At 36.8% G+C, this 15,363-nt stretch overlaps 2 protein-coding genes across 3 annotated transcripts in view; one reads left to right on the top strand and one right to left on the bottom strand.

The window, feature by feature from the left end:
- THOC1 (THO complex subunit 1) overlaps nucleotides 1-590 on the top strand; it is a 50,563-nt gene extending 49,973 nt beyond the window's left edge. The window contains exon 21 of the mRNA XM_059039966.2: nucleotides 19-590. Coding sequence (XP_058895949.1) covers nucleotides 19-314 — 296 coding nt within the window. The 3' untranslated portion in view covers nucleotides 315-590. The remainder of the gene's footprint in view (nucleotides 1-18) is intronic.
- Nucleotides 591-2,683: 2,093 nt separating this feature from the next.
- The window catches only part of USP14 (ubiquitin specific peptidase 14), a 46,565-nt gene continuing 33,885 nt past the window's right edge, over nucleotides 2,684-15,363 (bottom strand). For both annotated transcript variants that reach the window (XM_059039973.2, XM_067014950.1), the window contains 6 exons: nucleotides 10,898-10,963; nucleotides 10,662-10,754; nucleotides 9,124-9,252; nucleotides 4,578-4,638; nucleotides 4,102-4,209; nucleotides 2,684-3,438 (listed from right to left, as the gene is read on the bottom strand). In XM_059039973.2, the coding sequence (XP_058895956.1) occupies nucleotides 3,287-3,438; nucleotides 4,102-4,209; nucleotides 4,578-4,638; nucleotides 9,124-9,252; nucleotides 10,662-10,754; nucleotides 10,898-10,963 (609 nt within the window). In that variant the 3' untranslated portion in view covers nucleotides 2,684-3,286. The remainder of the gene's footprint in view (nucleotides 3,439-4,101; nucleotides 4,210-4,577; nucleotides 4,639-9,123; nucleotides 9,253-10,661; nucleotides 10,755-10,897; nucleotides 10,964-15,363) is intronic.

The raw sequence follows: 15,363 nt of genomic DNA, 5'->3' as shown, positions 1-15,363 counted from the left end.
GTTTCCTGTGTTTTCTAGGTCCTGATGTTCGGCGAGACAAACCTGTAACAGGGGACCAAATAGAGGTATTTGCCAGCAAACTGGGTGAACAATGGAAGATTCTGGCTCCCTACTTGGAAATGAAAGACTCAGAAATTAGACAGATTGAGTGTGACAGTGAAGACATGAAGATGAGAGCTAAGCAGCTGCTAGTCGCCTGGCAGGATCAGGAGGGAGTACACGCGACACCCGAGAACCTGATCAATGCACTCAACAAGTCTGGGTTAAGTGACCTTGCAGAAAGTCTAACTAATGACAATGAGACAAATAGTTAGCGCTTTTTTTTTTATTATTAAAAACTGTGATAAGCTTTTGTTACCAAGCAGCATTTGATAAGAGGTCCACTGGTTTTGGTAAACAATAAACATTTGTATAACAGTTGTACAGTTGGCTGGTGCTCCAAGAACAACAGAATGCACGGTGGCTCTTGATGACTGACCTCAGGGTCTTGGGGGACAAGGGGGTAGGTTGGGGAAATGGCCAAAGTAAAGTGACCTCAAGGTCACATAATATTTTTAATTAAACATTTATAATAAAGTCCGTAAGCAATATTTAGGGGCATGGTGTTTCCTAAGATACACTATGCCAAAATGGTTTCCTGCATTGCATTAGTAGTTACAGAATTTAACTTGCTATCCTGAACATCCCACAGTAATACTTTCTGAAACCATATGAACTGCTCTAGTCTCATCATCTAGGCTTTAAAGCAGAGGATCAGAGGATCAGCAAACAAATGGTCCATTTGTCACCTCTTTTTATAAGTAAAATTTTAATGGTACACAGCCATGCTGATTCTTTAAGTACTGTCTATGGCTCCTTTCATGCTACAACAGCAAAGTTACATAGTTGCAACAAAGACTTATGGCCTGCAAAGCTTAAAACATATTTTTTAAAATACCTGGCCCATGGCAGAAAATATTCTCCAACCCCCAACTTTAAAAGAAATGGGGTGAAGTCTAAAACGTAGTTATTTTAGCCTTACAGAACTTATTTTAAGCTCTCAAGTCATTAAAATAGGGATACATACCTCAGGGATTGTTGTGAAGTTCAAATGAGATGTATGTGAAAGCATCCTACAAACGGCGAAGCACTGTGTAGTCATGGCTGGAGACAGTTTCCATTCCCATGTAAGTTACCCTTTAGGGTGCTACGGTCGTTGTTTTGAATCTGGAAGGAGGGCTAAGTGCCTGTCACTAAAAATATTCTTGCTGGGGCTTCACCTCACTTGCTAGTCCAACAGTGATCCAGCACAGCCCTAATATCAAAAGGGCCTCAGTGCGAGGGGCACAGCACATAAGGCACTCTCAGGAATCAATCAAGACATTTTCTTTCTTATTCTCTTTTCAAAGATCTTACATGAAAGGCTGAATTCTAAAATAGCCTTAAATTAATAGTTTAAAACAACACTAGTATAAGTCCAATTTCTTATACTTTATAATGCTTTCCTGGATCAAATAAAACGAAGTGTTTTATAATGACAATTAAGGAATTATAATTTAAAATGCTAATTCCATACGAGGCTTCTATACTTCGTTCTAAGCCTACCTGATCTAGTAGCTACAGCATCCTCCAAAATCGTAAAATCTGAATTCTAATTCCTAAATTGGTGTCCTCAAAATTGTTCAGAACAAAATAAGATAGTGAATAAAAAAACTTCACAAATTTACAAGCATCACACCAATATATAGAAGAATCATTACAATTCTTATGGTCTCATCCTCCCTATTCTATTCTACACCCCCTCCAAGGCAAAAGCAGTACTGATTGCCAATTATTAAAGCTTAGCTGAAGAAGCTATTTACAAATAAATTTTCCTGAAATGCTTATTTTATCCCCTAGTGTTCTTAGATTATATTACATTGTTCAAACTTGAGAGGAAATGGCCATTATTCTCTAAGAATCTAATAGTTATCACTACTATGCTCTGCAGAGCATTAAAACAGCATAAGCAAAGATGAGATTTCACGATAATCCCCCAAACTTTATTATAAATATCTAACTCAAAGGAAATCAGATAAGTCAGCTGATATTCTATCCTTTCACAACCAAGCAAGGCTCCTAAAACAAAAATGAATTGACTAGAGTGTATTAAAATGGAAGAAACATACCATATATTGAAGTATCTCATACTCTGGTATTTCTACCATCACTTTAAAAATCATTGGTATTAAATTTTGACAGACATTAAGAATTTGGGAGTTGACAGGGGAGTAGAAATAAACACCCAATTGAGCCAAGGAACAGATCTGATAACATGGTTGCATTCAGCATCCAAAGAACTCCATGACTTTTACAACTCTATTCCTTTTTAAACAATATTATGCTAGCAGGTGAAGAAGACAGTATTTTTAAATGGATGCTTAAGAGCATAGTTAAACTAACCATCTGCAGAAACTGTAATAGTAGTAAACATATCTGAACTTCAGCCAAGCTCCAACACTCAACAGACAAAAAGACTTGAGGTCAAACGCTGTTAGTCCCTCTTTGTTTTTTTTTTTTTTAAATTAAATATCCTAATTGTCTAAAAATAAGCAACCAGAGCTTGTCAACATTATTTTTAAGGTTGATTACTACAAAACCATTGCAAAGTTAAATGTACAAACGTAGTACATCAGAGACACAGTAATAAATGTATAATCAAATGTACTATTATTGATCACAATTTATTTTAAAGTCATGAAAAGCCAGCAACAGTCAGGCTGGACAAATACTTGATTGTACCCATGTTTCCATGGGATGGGGACAGCAGCACTGAGTTACACAATGAGATCAACACTTAACTTCCTTTCCACCGTCCTGGCAAAATTTTTGTTAGATAATGCAAAGGATGGGCAGCTACTGAATCACTGGTGGTTTGAACCATGCAAAAACAACAAAGAAGAGTAATAGGTGTGCAATAAACATCTGATTGCTGAATCTTGGGCTGAAAAAGACAGGAAGAAAAATTATCACAGAAGGTAATGGTTGAAAGGCATTTCAACTCATAATTTTTAAAAATCCAAGAAATAAGCTTTTTAAAAATGTCTTCCTGTCACCTTTATATAGGGCAGCACAGTCCAAAGGCAATTTTCTCTTTTCTGTTATTTTTTAGGTCAGTAACAGAGTGGTCTGCTTCTGCCCTCTTTTATTCCACATGAGGGGAAACATGTAAAACCACCTAAAAATCTTCCTTTAAAGCTCTGGGTTATAGAAATGATCAACAAACAACATTTATTTCACACCTAAGCATAAATATCTAAAATGAAGATTACTGTTCACTTTCCTCTTCCATTATTTCAATTCTGCGAGGCCCATAGAGTAGAACATAAGCTATATGCCAGTCTCCACCACCAGAAAGCCTCAAGATATCCTCTGGTGTCACGATGCTGACCTTATCATCGTCAAACTTAATCCATTCATCTAAAGTGCAAAAGAGAAGAATGAAATTAATCTCATATGATTTTCTCAGAGTTCCATTGCAAAAAAGGTACTGAGTAATTTTATGTACAGTAGTATTCCATCTGCCATACCAACAGTTCTCAAAGTGTGGTCCAGGGACTACTCAGGTTCAAGATCTTTTCAGGGGTTACATGAAGGTTACAACAATTTTCATAACACTCCTAAAGCATTATTTCCCTTTTCCCCCCTCATTTTGTGAAGTGTGCTTTGGAATTCTCCAGAGGTTTCACAATGTGTGATAAAGCAGCAGACTGAAGGCAGAAACAGGAGAATCCAGCTGTCTCCTATTAAACCTAACAAAACAGACTTAGAAAAATGTAAGTCAATATCATTTTTTGCCTTTTTTTGTTTTGGAAAAGATTGTAATTTTTATTTTGAAATTGTTATTTATGTTAATATGTAATGACTTCATTACTGTCGGTTTTAAAAGAATTAACTTCTCAGTTTTAACTTCTATTATAGTAAATATTAAGAGAGATAATCCTCATAAACAGAAGCTCTTTGGGATCCTCAATAAGAATGCAAAAGGAGTTCTGAGATCAAAAAGTTTGAGAACAAATGTGCTAAAAATCTAAACAACCTATCAAAATAGTATGGAACAATTTAAAAAAACAGAATCTTTACCTTGTTTCCTTTTCACCCAGGATACATAATGACCTGAAGAGCTAGATCTTCCCTGATGTGTTAGCACTGCTTGTAAGTCATAGTATCCACAATTATTGGAGCCAATGTCTAAAGAAAGATGTAAACCCAATAATATTAGAAATGAACAGACATGTGCTTTCTCAAGCTAAGTAAGCAAGAACAACTCAAGTTTCGCCTAGAGAAGTACTACTTTATTGTTAAAATCCAATAAGATACTACTGTCCAATTAAAGGTTCATGAAAGATGTTTTAAGAATATGCTATCATTCATAAAACATATTCACTAAAAAGTGATTTTTTTTTTACTATGTCATACTAAGGTAAATTATAAGAAACAACTTTTTTTAAAAGCACAGTATCTGAAGAAAACAGATATGTGGAAAGACAGTAATTTTACCTTAAAAAAAAAAAACCCTACACACAGTAAAAAAAAAAAACAATGAAGATTTCACTTACCATCAGCAAAAGAAAAGGGTTCATACTTAACTTCTTTTGGGGGACTACTCTTTTTGTCACTCTGAGGGGAAAAAAATTTTAATTTCATGATATTGGAAATAAAATTTATATTCTCAATGAGTATCCATCTCCACAAATATTTACTGTCTATAATGCAAACCACCAAGGCAAGACAAAGAAAAAATATGACCTGCCTTACAAATTGCTCAAATGATACAGCTACAGTTAACATAAAACTGTAAACCCAAAAGTCCTACTCTTTAAAAACATACAGTCTCATATGTATAGTAGGAGATCCTGATTACAGAACCAATTTCAAACCACTAAACCTAGAGCACACCAGTGAATACAGAGTACAGATAAACACTGCTCTACAGTAGAAAAAGAAAACCCAATTCTGCAACTTTTCCAGAACACTATCAAACCATATAGGTGAAGACAAAACAAAAGAAAACCTGCCTCAAAAAAACAGAAGTCAAATTACTGCAATTAATATTATATCTACTAAGCCACGGCCACCTGCCACTTCAGCCCAAATGAACTGAAAAATTTAATTCAGCAAATATTTACCTAAATTAAAAGAGGCATGATTTACAACTTTAGACAAGGATCTTCAGTGGGAACTCCCTTGCCTCAACCCATTTCAGTGTGTATGTAATATAAAAAAACTAAGGGGCTTCCCTGGTCACGCAGTGGTTAACAATCTGCCTGCCGATGCAGGGGACACGGGTTTGAGCCCTGGTCCAGGAAGATCCCACATGCCGCGGAGCAACTAAGCCCGTGAGCCACAACTACTAAGCCTGTGCTTTAGAGTCTGCGAGCCACAACTACTGAAGCCCACGTGCCTAGAGCCCATGCTCCGCAACAAGAGAAGCCACTGCAATGAGAAGCCAATGCACTGCAACGAAGAGCAGCCCCCACTTGCCACAACGAGAGAAAGCCCGCGTGCAGCAACAAAGACCCAACACAGCCAAAAATAAATAAATAAAATAAAAATTTAAAAAAAAAAAACTTATTTAGGCATATGGACACAAAGTTCTTGAAGGCTATAATGATAATGAAGACAATGCAAGCAGTTTAAAAGACAGCTAAAGTGACAAGAAGCCAAAGGATCTTATAACAAAGAAAGGCAATTAGGTCAACCATTTCTAATTTTTAACACCTAGAGCAACCCAAAAAAGGCTGTACAAGGAAACACATGAAAAAACATTACACATGGGCTTCTCTGGTGGTGCAGTGGTTGAGAATCCGCCTGCCAATGCAGGGGACATGGTTTTGAGCCCTGGTCCACAAAGATCCCACATGATGCAGAGCAACTAGGCCCATGTGCCACAACTACTGAGCCTATGCTCTTGAGCCCGCAAGCCACAACTGCTGAGCCCATGCACCACAACTACTGAAGCGCGCAAGCCATACAGCCCACACTCCACAAGAGAGGCCACTGCAGTGAGCAGCCCACACACCACAGCAAGGAGTGACCCCTGCTTGCTGCAACTAGGGGGAGCCTGTGTGCAGCAACAAAGACCCAATGCAGCCAAAAATAAAATAAAATAGATAAATTTTTTAAAAATCAAATTCTCCCAAAAAAAATTATACATAAACTAGAATTCTAAAAAATGTTCATGTAACCTACAAGAAGGAAAAACAGAAACAAAAATCAGAACAAACAGCAAAATATAAAATAGATTTAAACACTAACATATTAAGAATTACATGAAATGTAAATGGTCTAAATGTACCAATAAAAAGACAGAGGTTAACATATGATTAAAAAACATGACCCAACTATATGCTGTCTATAAGAAACTACCTTCAAATATATCACGGGCAAATTTAAAGTAAAAGAATGGAAAAAGATGTATCACGCAAACGTTAACAAAAAGAAAGCAGCAGTGGCAATATTAATATCAGATAAAGTAGACTACAGAACAAAGAAAATGACCATAAACCGAGAGGGATACTGCACAATAATCAAAGAATCACTCCGCCAAGAAGACAGAGCAATCCTAAATGTGTATGCACCAAATAACAGTAACAAAACATGAAAAGCAAAAAGCTAATAGAACTGAATGAATGGAGAAACATAAAAATCCACAATTTTAGTTGAAGACTTTACCACTCCTCTTTCAACAACTGACAGAACAACTAGACAGAAAAACAGCAAGGTTACAGGAAAAAGCAACAACACCATCAACCAACTGGATCTAATCAACATCACATAATACTCCACTCAACAACAGTAAAATACACATTCTTTTCAAGTACCCACAGAACATTCACCAAGATAGATCACATCCTGAGCCATAATGCGAACCTCAACAAATTTAAAGGAATTTAAATCACAGAGTGTGTTTTCTCACCACAATCGACTCAAACTAGAATCAGTAACAAAAAGATAACAGGAAATTTTCCAAACACTTGTAAATTAAACAAGACTCTTCTAAATGATCCAAGGTCAAAGAGAGGTCTCAATTTTTAAAAAAAATACGAGAAACATAATGGAAATGCAATATAACAATTTGTAGGACACAATCTGAAAGCACTGCTAAGAGGATATTTACAACACTAAATGCACACATCAGAAAACAGGAAGTCTGAAATAAAAGATTTAAGTTCCCACACCATAAGGACCTAGAAAAAGAGGAGGAAAATAAACCCAAAGCAAGCAGAAAACAGGACATAATAAGAGTAAAAATCAGTAAAACGAGATGCAGAAAAATAGAGAAAAATCAATGAAACAAAATACTAGTTCTCTGAAAAGAGCAATAAAATTGACAATCCTCTAACAAGACTGACAAAGAGAAAAAAAAAAGATGCAAATTTACAATATCAGGAATGAAACGGGACAGATATCGTTATACACTCTGCAAACATCAGAATAATCATCATCCTAGGAACAACTCCGCACACATAAAATTGACAAGCTAGATGAAATGGATCAATTCCATGAAACCACAAACTACCAAAACATATACCCAATATGAAATAAATTTGAATAGCCCATAACTATAAAGTTGAATTTTTAATTTAAAAACTCCTGAAAAAGAACTCTGCAGGCCAAGACTGTCTGACCAAGACAATTCCACCAAACGTTTAAAAGAGAACACCAATTCTACACAATCTCTTTCAAAAAAAATAAGAGAAAAAAACAGCTAATAAACCAATTCAGGAGAGTAGAGGATATAAGATCAATATACAAAAATCAACTGCAATGAATGCAAAAATGAAATTTAAAAAACTATGCCATTTACAAAAACATCAAAAAGAATAAAATAGTTACAAATAAATTTAACCAAAGTACAAGAAATGGACTTTCCTGGTGGCACAGTGGTTAAGAATCTGCCTGCCAATGCAGGGGACATGGATTCGAGCCCTGGTCTGGGAAGATCTCACATGCCGCAGAGCAACTAGAGCCTGCACGCTGGAACCCACGAGCCACAACTACTGAAGCCCACATCCCACAACTACTGAGCCTGTGAGCCACAACTGCTGAAGCCTGCATGCCTAGAGCCCGTGCTCCACAACAAGAAAAGCCACCACAATGAGAAGCCTGCACACCACACAAAGAGCAGCCCCCAGTCACCACGCGTGACCAGAGAAAGCCTGCACCAGCAACAAAGACCCAACACAGCCAAAAATAAATAAATAAGGGGGTAGAGGGAAAGGGAAGTGGATTTGGCTACAAAGGGGCAGCATGAGGGATCGTTGTGGTAAGGGAAATGTACTGCATCTAGACTACATCAAAGTCAGTATCCTGGTTGTGATATTGTATTACAGCTTTGCAAGATGTTACCACTAGGAGCAACTGGGTAAAAGGTACTCAGGAACTCTATTATTTCTTATAACTGCATGTGATTCTACAATTATCTCAAGGCTTAATTTTTTAAAAATTGCTTTTAACACATACAGTAACCTTCAGAAGAATTTAATTTTAAAATTTGGTATACAATATCACACTGGAAATATTCCTAATTACCAGGATATATCTTTTTCCTTTTGAAGAAAACAATCCAACATATAATTCAGCTGTCCCTTCTATGAATTAAAATATACAATTTATTAAATATAAAGTTGCTAAGGTTATAATTTTAACAGTTATAGGTGCTTGTTAAAAGATATGACTTAAATTGTCACAGTGGGCATAATGAAGCAATATTTGATAACACCAACTCCATTTTAAAAAATGGAGATGCTTTACAAGGAAAATAATAAAATACTCTGAATTTTACAAGGCAAGATTTTATGTGAAGTGCTTTGAGGAAATAAATATTGATATAAAAGGAATATAAGCTGCAGATTTTTATGGGAAAAGAAAATATTAAGTTTATTCTACCATAAAGGACCCATTTAGCATAGCTAGAGTTCTTTTTCTTATGCTAAAACACACCTAAAACTTTAAGGGCTTGCACCAATACCTGCAAGATTTGTATATATGCTAAACACAGGTTCATCCATTTTTACTAATAGGTTAACAATATAAAATGAATACTGGACATGGATTAAAGATAAACATATTAAGATTAGAAAACGACCAATAAGAACCTACTGTCTTTGGCTGCTGATTTACTTTTTTATCTTCCAGATCCTTGAATTTTGATCGAAAAGAAATCATTTTCTCTTGAAGTTCTGGTGTACATAGTTCGTACACATCCAACATAAGAGGAAATTTAACATCCTATATACAAACCAAAAAGAAAAAGTGTAAGCAGACTTATAAAGGTAGTTATTTAAAATATTTATCACACTTTTTAAAGTACTGCTTTCATATTCAAATAAAGTTGAAAATAACTGTAAAAATCACGTGAAAATCTGTGCATTTGAAAATATCAGTGTTTATTTTCAATCTGGTCCTAACTTTAAGATAAAAAAATTTTTAACTTTTCCATTAAACATTTTAACCCATGAAACTGACCGCAGAGGAGTTACCAAAAATTTAAACAACAGGGACTTCCCTGGTGGTCCAGTGGTTAAGAATCCACCTCCCAATACAGGGGACACGGGTTTGATCCCTGGTCAGGGAACTAAGATCCCATATGCTGTGGAGCAACTAAGCCTGCGTGCTCTAGAGCCCACGCACAACTGGAGAGCGCATGTGCCGCAACTACTGAGCCCGTGTGCTCTGGAGTCCCACGCACCACAACTAGAGAGTCCACATGCTGCAATTACTGAGCCTGTGCGCTCTGCAGCCCGTGCGCCACAACTGGAGAGCCCGAGTGCTGCAACTACTAAGCCCACACGTTCTAGGGCCCGCGTGCCACAACTAGAGAGAGGCCCGCATGCTGCAAAGAGCCCACGCGCCACAACGAAAGATCCCGCATGCCGCAACGAAGATCCCGTGTGCTGCAACTAAGGCCCAACGCAGCCAAATAAATTCTTTTTAAATTTAAACAATAAAAGAAGCATTTCAGAAATACTAGACTAGCAGACACTTCAACTACATTTAACCTGTTCATACAACCCTAAGTATATCTGAAAAGGTATTATAAATTTAAGCTCAAGATGCTAAAATTATATATACCTCTCCCAAGGATCAGACTCTATGGATACACAGCAGAGCTACAGTTCAACAAAACATAAATCATAAGGTTGGCTCTGACATCAAACGATTACAATTTAAGTATTCCTTGGGCACCAGCAATTTAACACTCTCCTTTCATCTGGAAGAAAGGAACCACCTAGAATACAGTGTGTTATATTGCCCCTTACCCCACTCCCGTCTGCAAACCTACTGGACCTGTATCTCTGGAATTGAGGATCTGGTCTAGGGCAATATTTCTGGGGAATGGAGGGCATCCATCAGAATTACCTGGGAATCTTTTGAAAAATGTAAGACCTAAGGCCTCACTTAATCAGATGCTTGGTGGCGGTTGAGGGGCAGGTGTGTGTATGATTTAAAATAAAAAGGACAATAGATAATTCCAATACATATTCTTGATTAAGAACCACTCGTCTAATGTTAATAACTTCCCTATTTATAGTATTTTAAAGTGAGTTTATCCCTACAAGAATAAAGAAACCTATTGTAAGTTAGGAATTACCTTCAAAGAATTACAATAATTTATTATAGTAAAGTTCATTACTAACCTTAAGAACTTTGGCATTCACAGATTCCTTCTCTTTATAAAAAAATCGAACCATCTGAATAGTCAAGTAAGCAGGCAACCGGCTGATCTTGGACTGAGGAGACAAAGTGGAAAGAAATTCTGTAACATACAATACCACAAAAGTTTTTAATTCCTCAGTTTGGTAAAAACAAAGACTGGGTAACATTAAATAGCTGGAAACCTTTCTAGTAAATGGAATTGGATTCCAAAACTTACAGATTTGATGTACAAAGCATTTCTTTGCAATGTTGGAGACTGTTTGGTGATTTCTTCCTGAAGTCGCTAAAAAAGAACATAACAGAAGTCCAAACATTAAAGAATTTTCTTCTGCAATAGTTATATCTTTAATTCTTTTAAAAATTATCAACAGTACTAATTAACAGACGACATATAGTACGTCAACAGATTCATACCCCTGAGAAATGATTCGAATGAAGACAATGTGGGAAGGCTTTTAGATATGGTTCAGTTCTCAAAAGGCATCAATTTTTACTGGCATGAACTCCTCAGAATGTAAATAATATTTGAAGTCTTTTAATTATGACCCCAAAGCTCATTTTGAGAGTTTATACTGTATTTTATACAACCTAAGGAAGCCTTTCGTGGTGTGGTATTCCTCTACTTATGGATCATCAGAATATTCATATTAGAAGAAAATTAAGAGAATGTAGATAACCCTCGTTCTTTACGTTTTATTTAGCAAAGCCTTCCAGAACAAATCAGTTATGTTAAATTTGAGAAAAGTCGTAACACAGAAAACCTCTGTTAATCTAATAAATATGGGAAAGCCTTTAGCCATTATATCTTATAACCATCATGTCTGCCATTCCACTCCTTACAGCCTGTGTGACATTGAGCAGGACAGTTATCCCTCTGGGCATCATCTGTAAATGGTGCTAACAACACTTAACTTGACAGTGCTGTTGTTAGAATTATGAGTTAGTACATGGAGAAAACTTGGAGAACTATTTGGTACATATTCTATGTTCAACAACCATGTTACACTTGTATAAAAATTGTTTCAGATTTGATTTTTTAAAATTACTAATTATGAAAGAAAGCACCATGGAGTAGCTTTTTAACATTTAACCAAGTTTATCTGGCAACAAAGAGGTAAAGAAATGTGGAGCAAAATTACTCAAAAATAAAACAAATGATGATAAGGAATCTAAAAAATTACCAAGACAACAAATACAACATCTCATTCATACATGTTTTTAAAGAAAGGATATATGGTACAATGTTACTCATCAGGAAAGCTACATATTATTATCATCAATCCATGATCATCTAGAAGTTCCAGGTATACTTAGTTTTCCTGGAATTTTATAAAATTATGAAGAATATACCCTGGAGAGTCCCTGCTGAAACATTCTATCCCACACTCTCCAAGTAACATTTACATCACGTTCTGATGCCCTGAAACTTTCATCATAATTTGTTATAGGACTTGGGGAGATAAGCTAGTATCTGTATGCTTTTATTTTCATTTATTTATGTATTTTTACTTTTCCCTTTTTTCCTAACATCTTTATGTTAGTATACAATGGTGTGTTAGTTTCTGCTTTACAACAAAGTGAATCAGCTATACATATGTATGTATCTCCATATCTCCTCCCTCTTGCATCTCCCTTCCATCCTCCCTATGCCTCCCCTCTAGGTGTTCACAAAGCACCGAGCTGATCTCCCTTTGCCGTGTGACTGCTTCCCACTAGCTATCTATTTTACATTTGGTAGTGTATGTACGTCCATGCCACTCTCTCATTTTGTCCCAGCTTACCATTCCCCTTCCCCTTGTCCTCAAGTCCATTCTCTACATGTGCATCTTTATTCCTGTCCTGCCCCTAGGTTCTTCAGAACCATTTTTTTTCTTAGATTCCATATATATGTGTTAGCATACGGTATTTGTTTTGTTTTTCTCTTTCTGACTTACTTCACTCTGTATGACAGATTCTAAGTCCATCCACCTCACTACAAATAATTCAATTTCGTTTCTTTGTATGGCTGAATAATATTCCATTGTGCCACATCTTCTTTATCCATTCATCTGTCAATGGACACTTAGGTTGCTTCCATGTCCTGGCCACTGTAAATAGAGCTGCAATGAACATTGTGGTACATGTCTCTTTTTGAATTATGGTTTTCTCAGGGTATATGCCCAGTAGTGAGATTGCTGGGTGGTATGTTTTTCGTTTTTTAAGGAACCTCCATACTGTTCTCCATAGTGGCTGTATCCATTTACATTCCCACCAACAGTGCAAGAGCGTTCCCTTTTCTCCACACCCTCTCCAGCATTTGTTGTTTGTACATATTCTGATGGTGCCCATTCTAACTGGTGTAAGGTGATAGATACCTCATTATAGTTTTGATTTGCATTTCTCTAATAATTAGTGATGTTGAGCAGCTTTTCATGTGCTCTTGGTCATCTGTATGTCTTCTTTGGGGAAATGTCTAATTAGGTCTTCTGTCATTTTTGGATTGGGTTGTTTCTTTAATATTGAGCTGCATGAGCTCTTTATATATTTTGGAGACTAATCCTTCGTTGATTCGTTTGCAAATATTTTCTCCCATTCTGAGGGTTGTCTTTTCATCTCGTTTATGTTTCCTGTTGCTGTGCAAAAGCTTTTAAGTTTCATTAGGTTCCATTTGTTTATTTTTGTTTTCATTTCCATTTCTCTAGGAGGTGGGTCAAAAAGTATCTTGCTGTGATTTATGTCAAAGAGTGTTCTTCCTATGTTTTCCTCTAAGAGTTTTATAGTGTCTGGCCTTACATTTAGGTCTTTAATCCATTTTGAGTTTATTGTTGCATATGGTGTTAGGGAGTGTTCTAATTTCATTCTTTTACATGGAGCTGTCCAGTTTTCCCAGCACCACTTATTCAAGAGGCTGTCTTTTCTCCATTGTATATTCTTGTCTTTTATCAAAGATAAGGTGACCATATGTGTATGCATTTACCTCTGGGCTTTCTATCCTGTTCCATTGATATATATTTCTGTTTTTGTGCCAGTACCATACTGTCTTGATTACTGTAGCTTTGTAGTATAGTCTGAAGTCCAGGCACCTGATTCCTCCAGCTGTTTTTCTTTACGAAGATTCCTTTGGCTATTTAGCGTCTTTTTTTTTTTTTTTTTTTTTTTTTGCGGTACGCGGGCCTCTCACTGCGGTGGCCTCTCCCATTGCGGAGCACAGGCTCCGGACGCGCAGGCTCAGCGGCCATGGCTCACGGGCCCAGCCGCTCCGCGGCATGTGGGATCTTCCCGGACCAGGGCACGAACCCGTGTCTCCTGCATCGGCAGGCGGATTCTCAACCACTGCGCCACCAGGGAAGCCCTGTGCATTAATCTTGTATCTTGCTACTTTACCAAATTCATTGATTAGTTCTGGCAGTTTTCTGGTAGCATCTTTAGGATTCACTATGTATAGTATCATGTCATCTGCAAACAGTGGCAGCTTTACTTCTTCTTTTCTGATTTGGATTCCTCTTATTTCTTTTTCTTCTCTCATTGCTGTGGCGAAAACTTCCAAAACTATGTTGAATAACAGTGGTGAGAGTGGACAATCTTGTCTTGTTCCGGATCTTAGAGGAAATGGTTTCAGTTTTTCACCACTGAGAACGATGTTGGCTGCAGGTTTTTCATATATGGCCTTCATTATGTTGAGGTAAGTTCCCTCTATGCCTACTTTCTGGAGGGTTTATATCATAAATGGGTACTGAATTTTGGCAAAAGCTTTTTCTGCATCTATAGAGGTGATCATATCGTTTTTCTCCTTCAATTTGTTAATATGGTTTATCACATTGATTTGCATATATTTACATATGCTTTTCAAGTGAACTTCTCTTAAAAGCCATTATGCCTCACCACAACTCTCCCCTCAGTATCACAGGGCGAAGAATAGCACTATTTATCTATCTGTTTCTTACGAAACAATTACCAATACTTCCCCTAACCAATCTTACCCCAAACTGTACATGGGAGCTCCCTGACAACAAATAATCTTGTTTTCAATGTAATCCCTGCCCCAATTCACTGCCCATCATTCAAGAGATGTACATATTCCCCCAAACTATATCAAATAAATGTTAGGCAAGCAAAATTGTTCTATTTTATCAATCTGCTCATTAGAGTGGATTCTTTAGTATGGCACTGGGGAAACAGTACTAACTGAATAATAAGACAAGCAAGTTTTAGATCTGGCTCTGCCACAAACCAATTAAGTCACTTAAATTCTAGGGCCTCAACTTTAATACTAGTGCAATGGCAGAATGACTACATGCCCTTATTTGCACAATACAACCCGTTTATACCTCACAATTATTAATATATCCTCATTGTAATACCCTCAGAGGGCTCCTTTGAGCCTCTGGCCACAACGTTTTTGTCAACCAACCAATACACAACCTTGTTTTATGTGTGTTTCTGCTATTTAACAACACCTTAACATACACTGAACTCACAGCCAGGTACACTATAACTCATCCCTGAATGAAGATTATCTAACAAATGTTATTTTCTCCTTAAGGCACATCACAGCCTTCTTTCACTTAGAACACCAGACAGCACTTCAGCATTATGCCTGATGGCCGTTATAAACAGCAAGATCAACAACAAAAAGCACAAAAATGCAAGAAATGTGGCATTAAAATTACTGCAAAATGGGTACTTGTTAATAGTATGAGCACT

Source organism: Kogia breviceps, chromosome 15 (assembly GCF_026419965.1).
Source record: "Kogia breviceps isolate mKogBre1 chromosome 15, mKogBre1 haplotype 1, whole genome shotgun sequence".
Taxonomy (NCBI): Eukaryota; Metazoa; Chordata; class Mammalia; order Artiodactyla; family Physeteridae; genus Kogia; species Kogia breviceps.
This window is presented reverse-complemented; position numbering and strand designations above follow the sequence as displayed.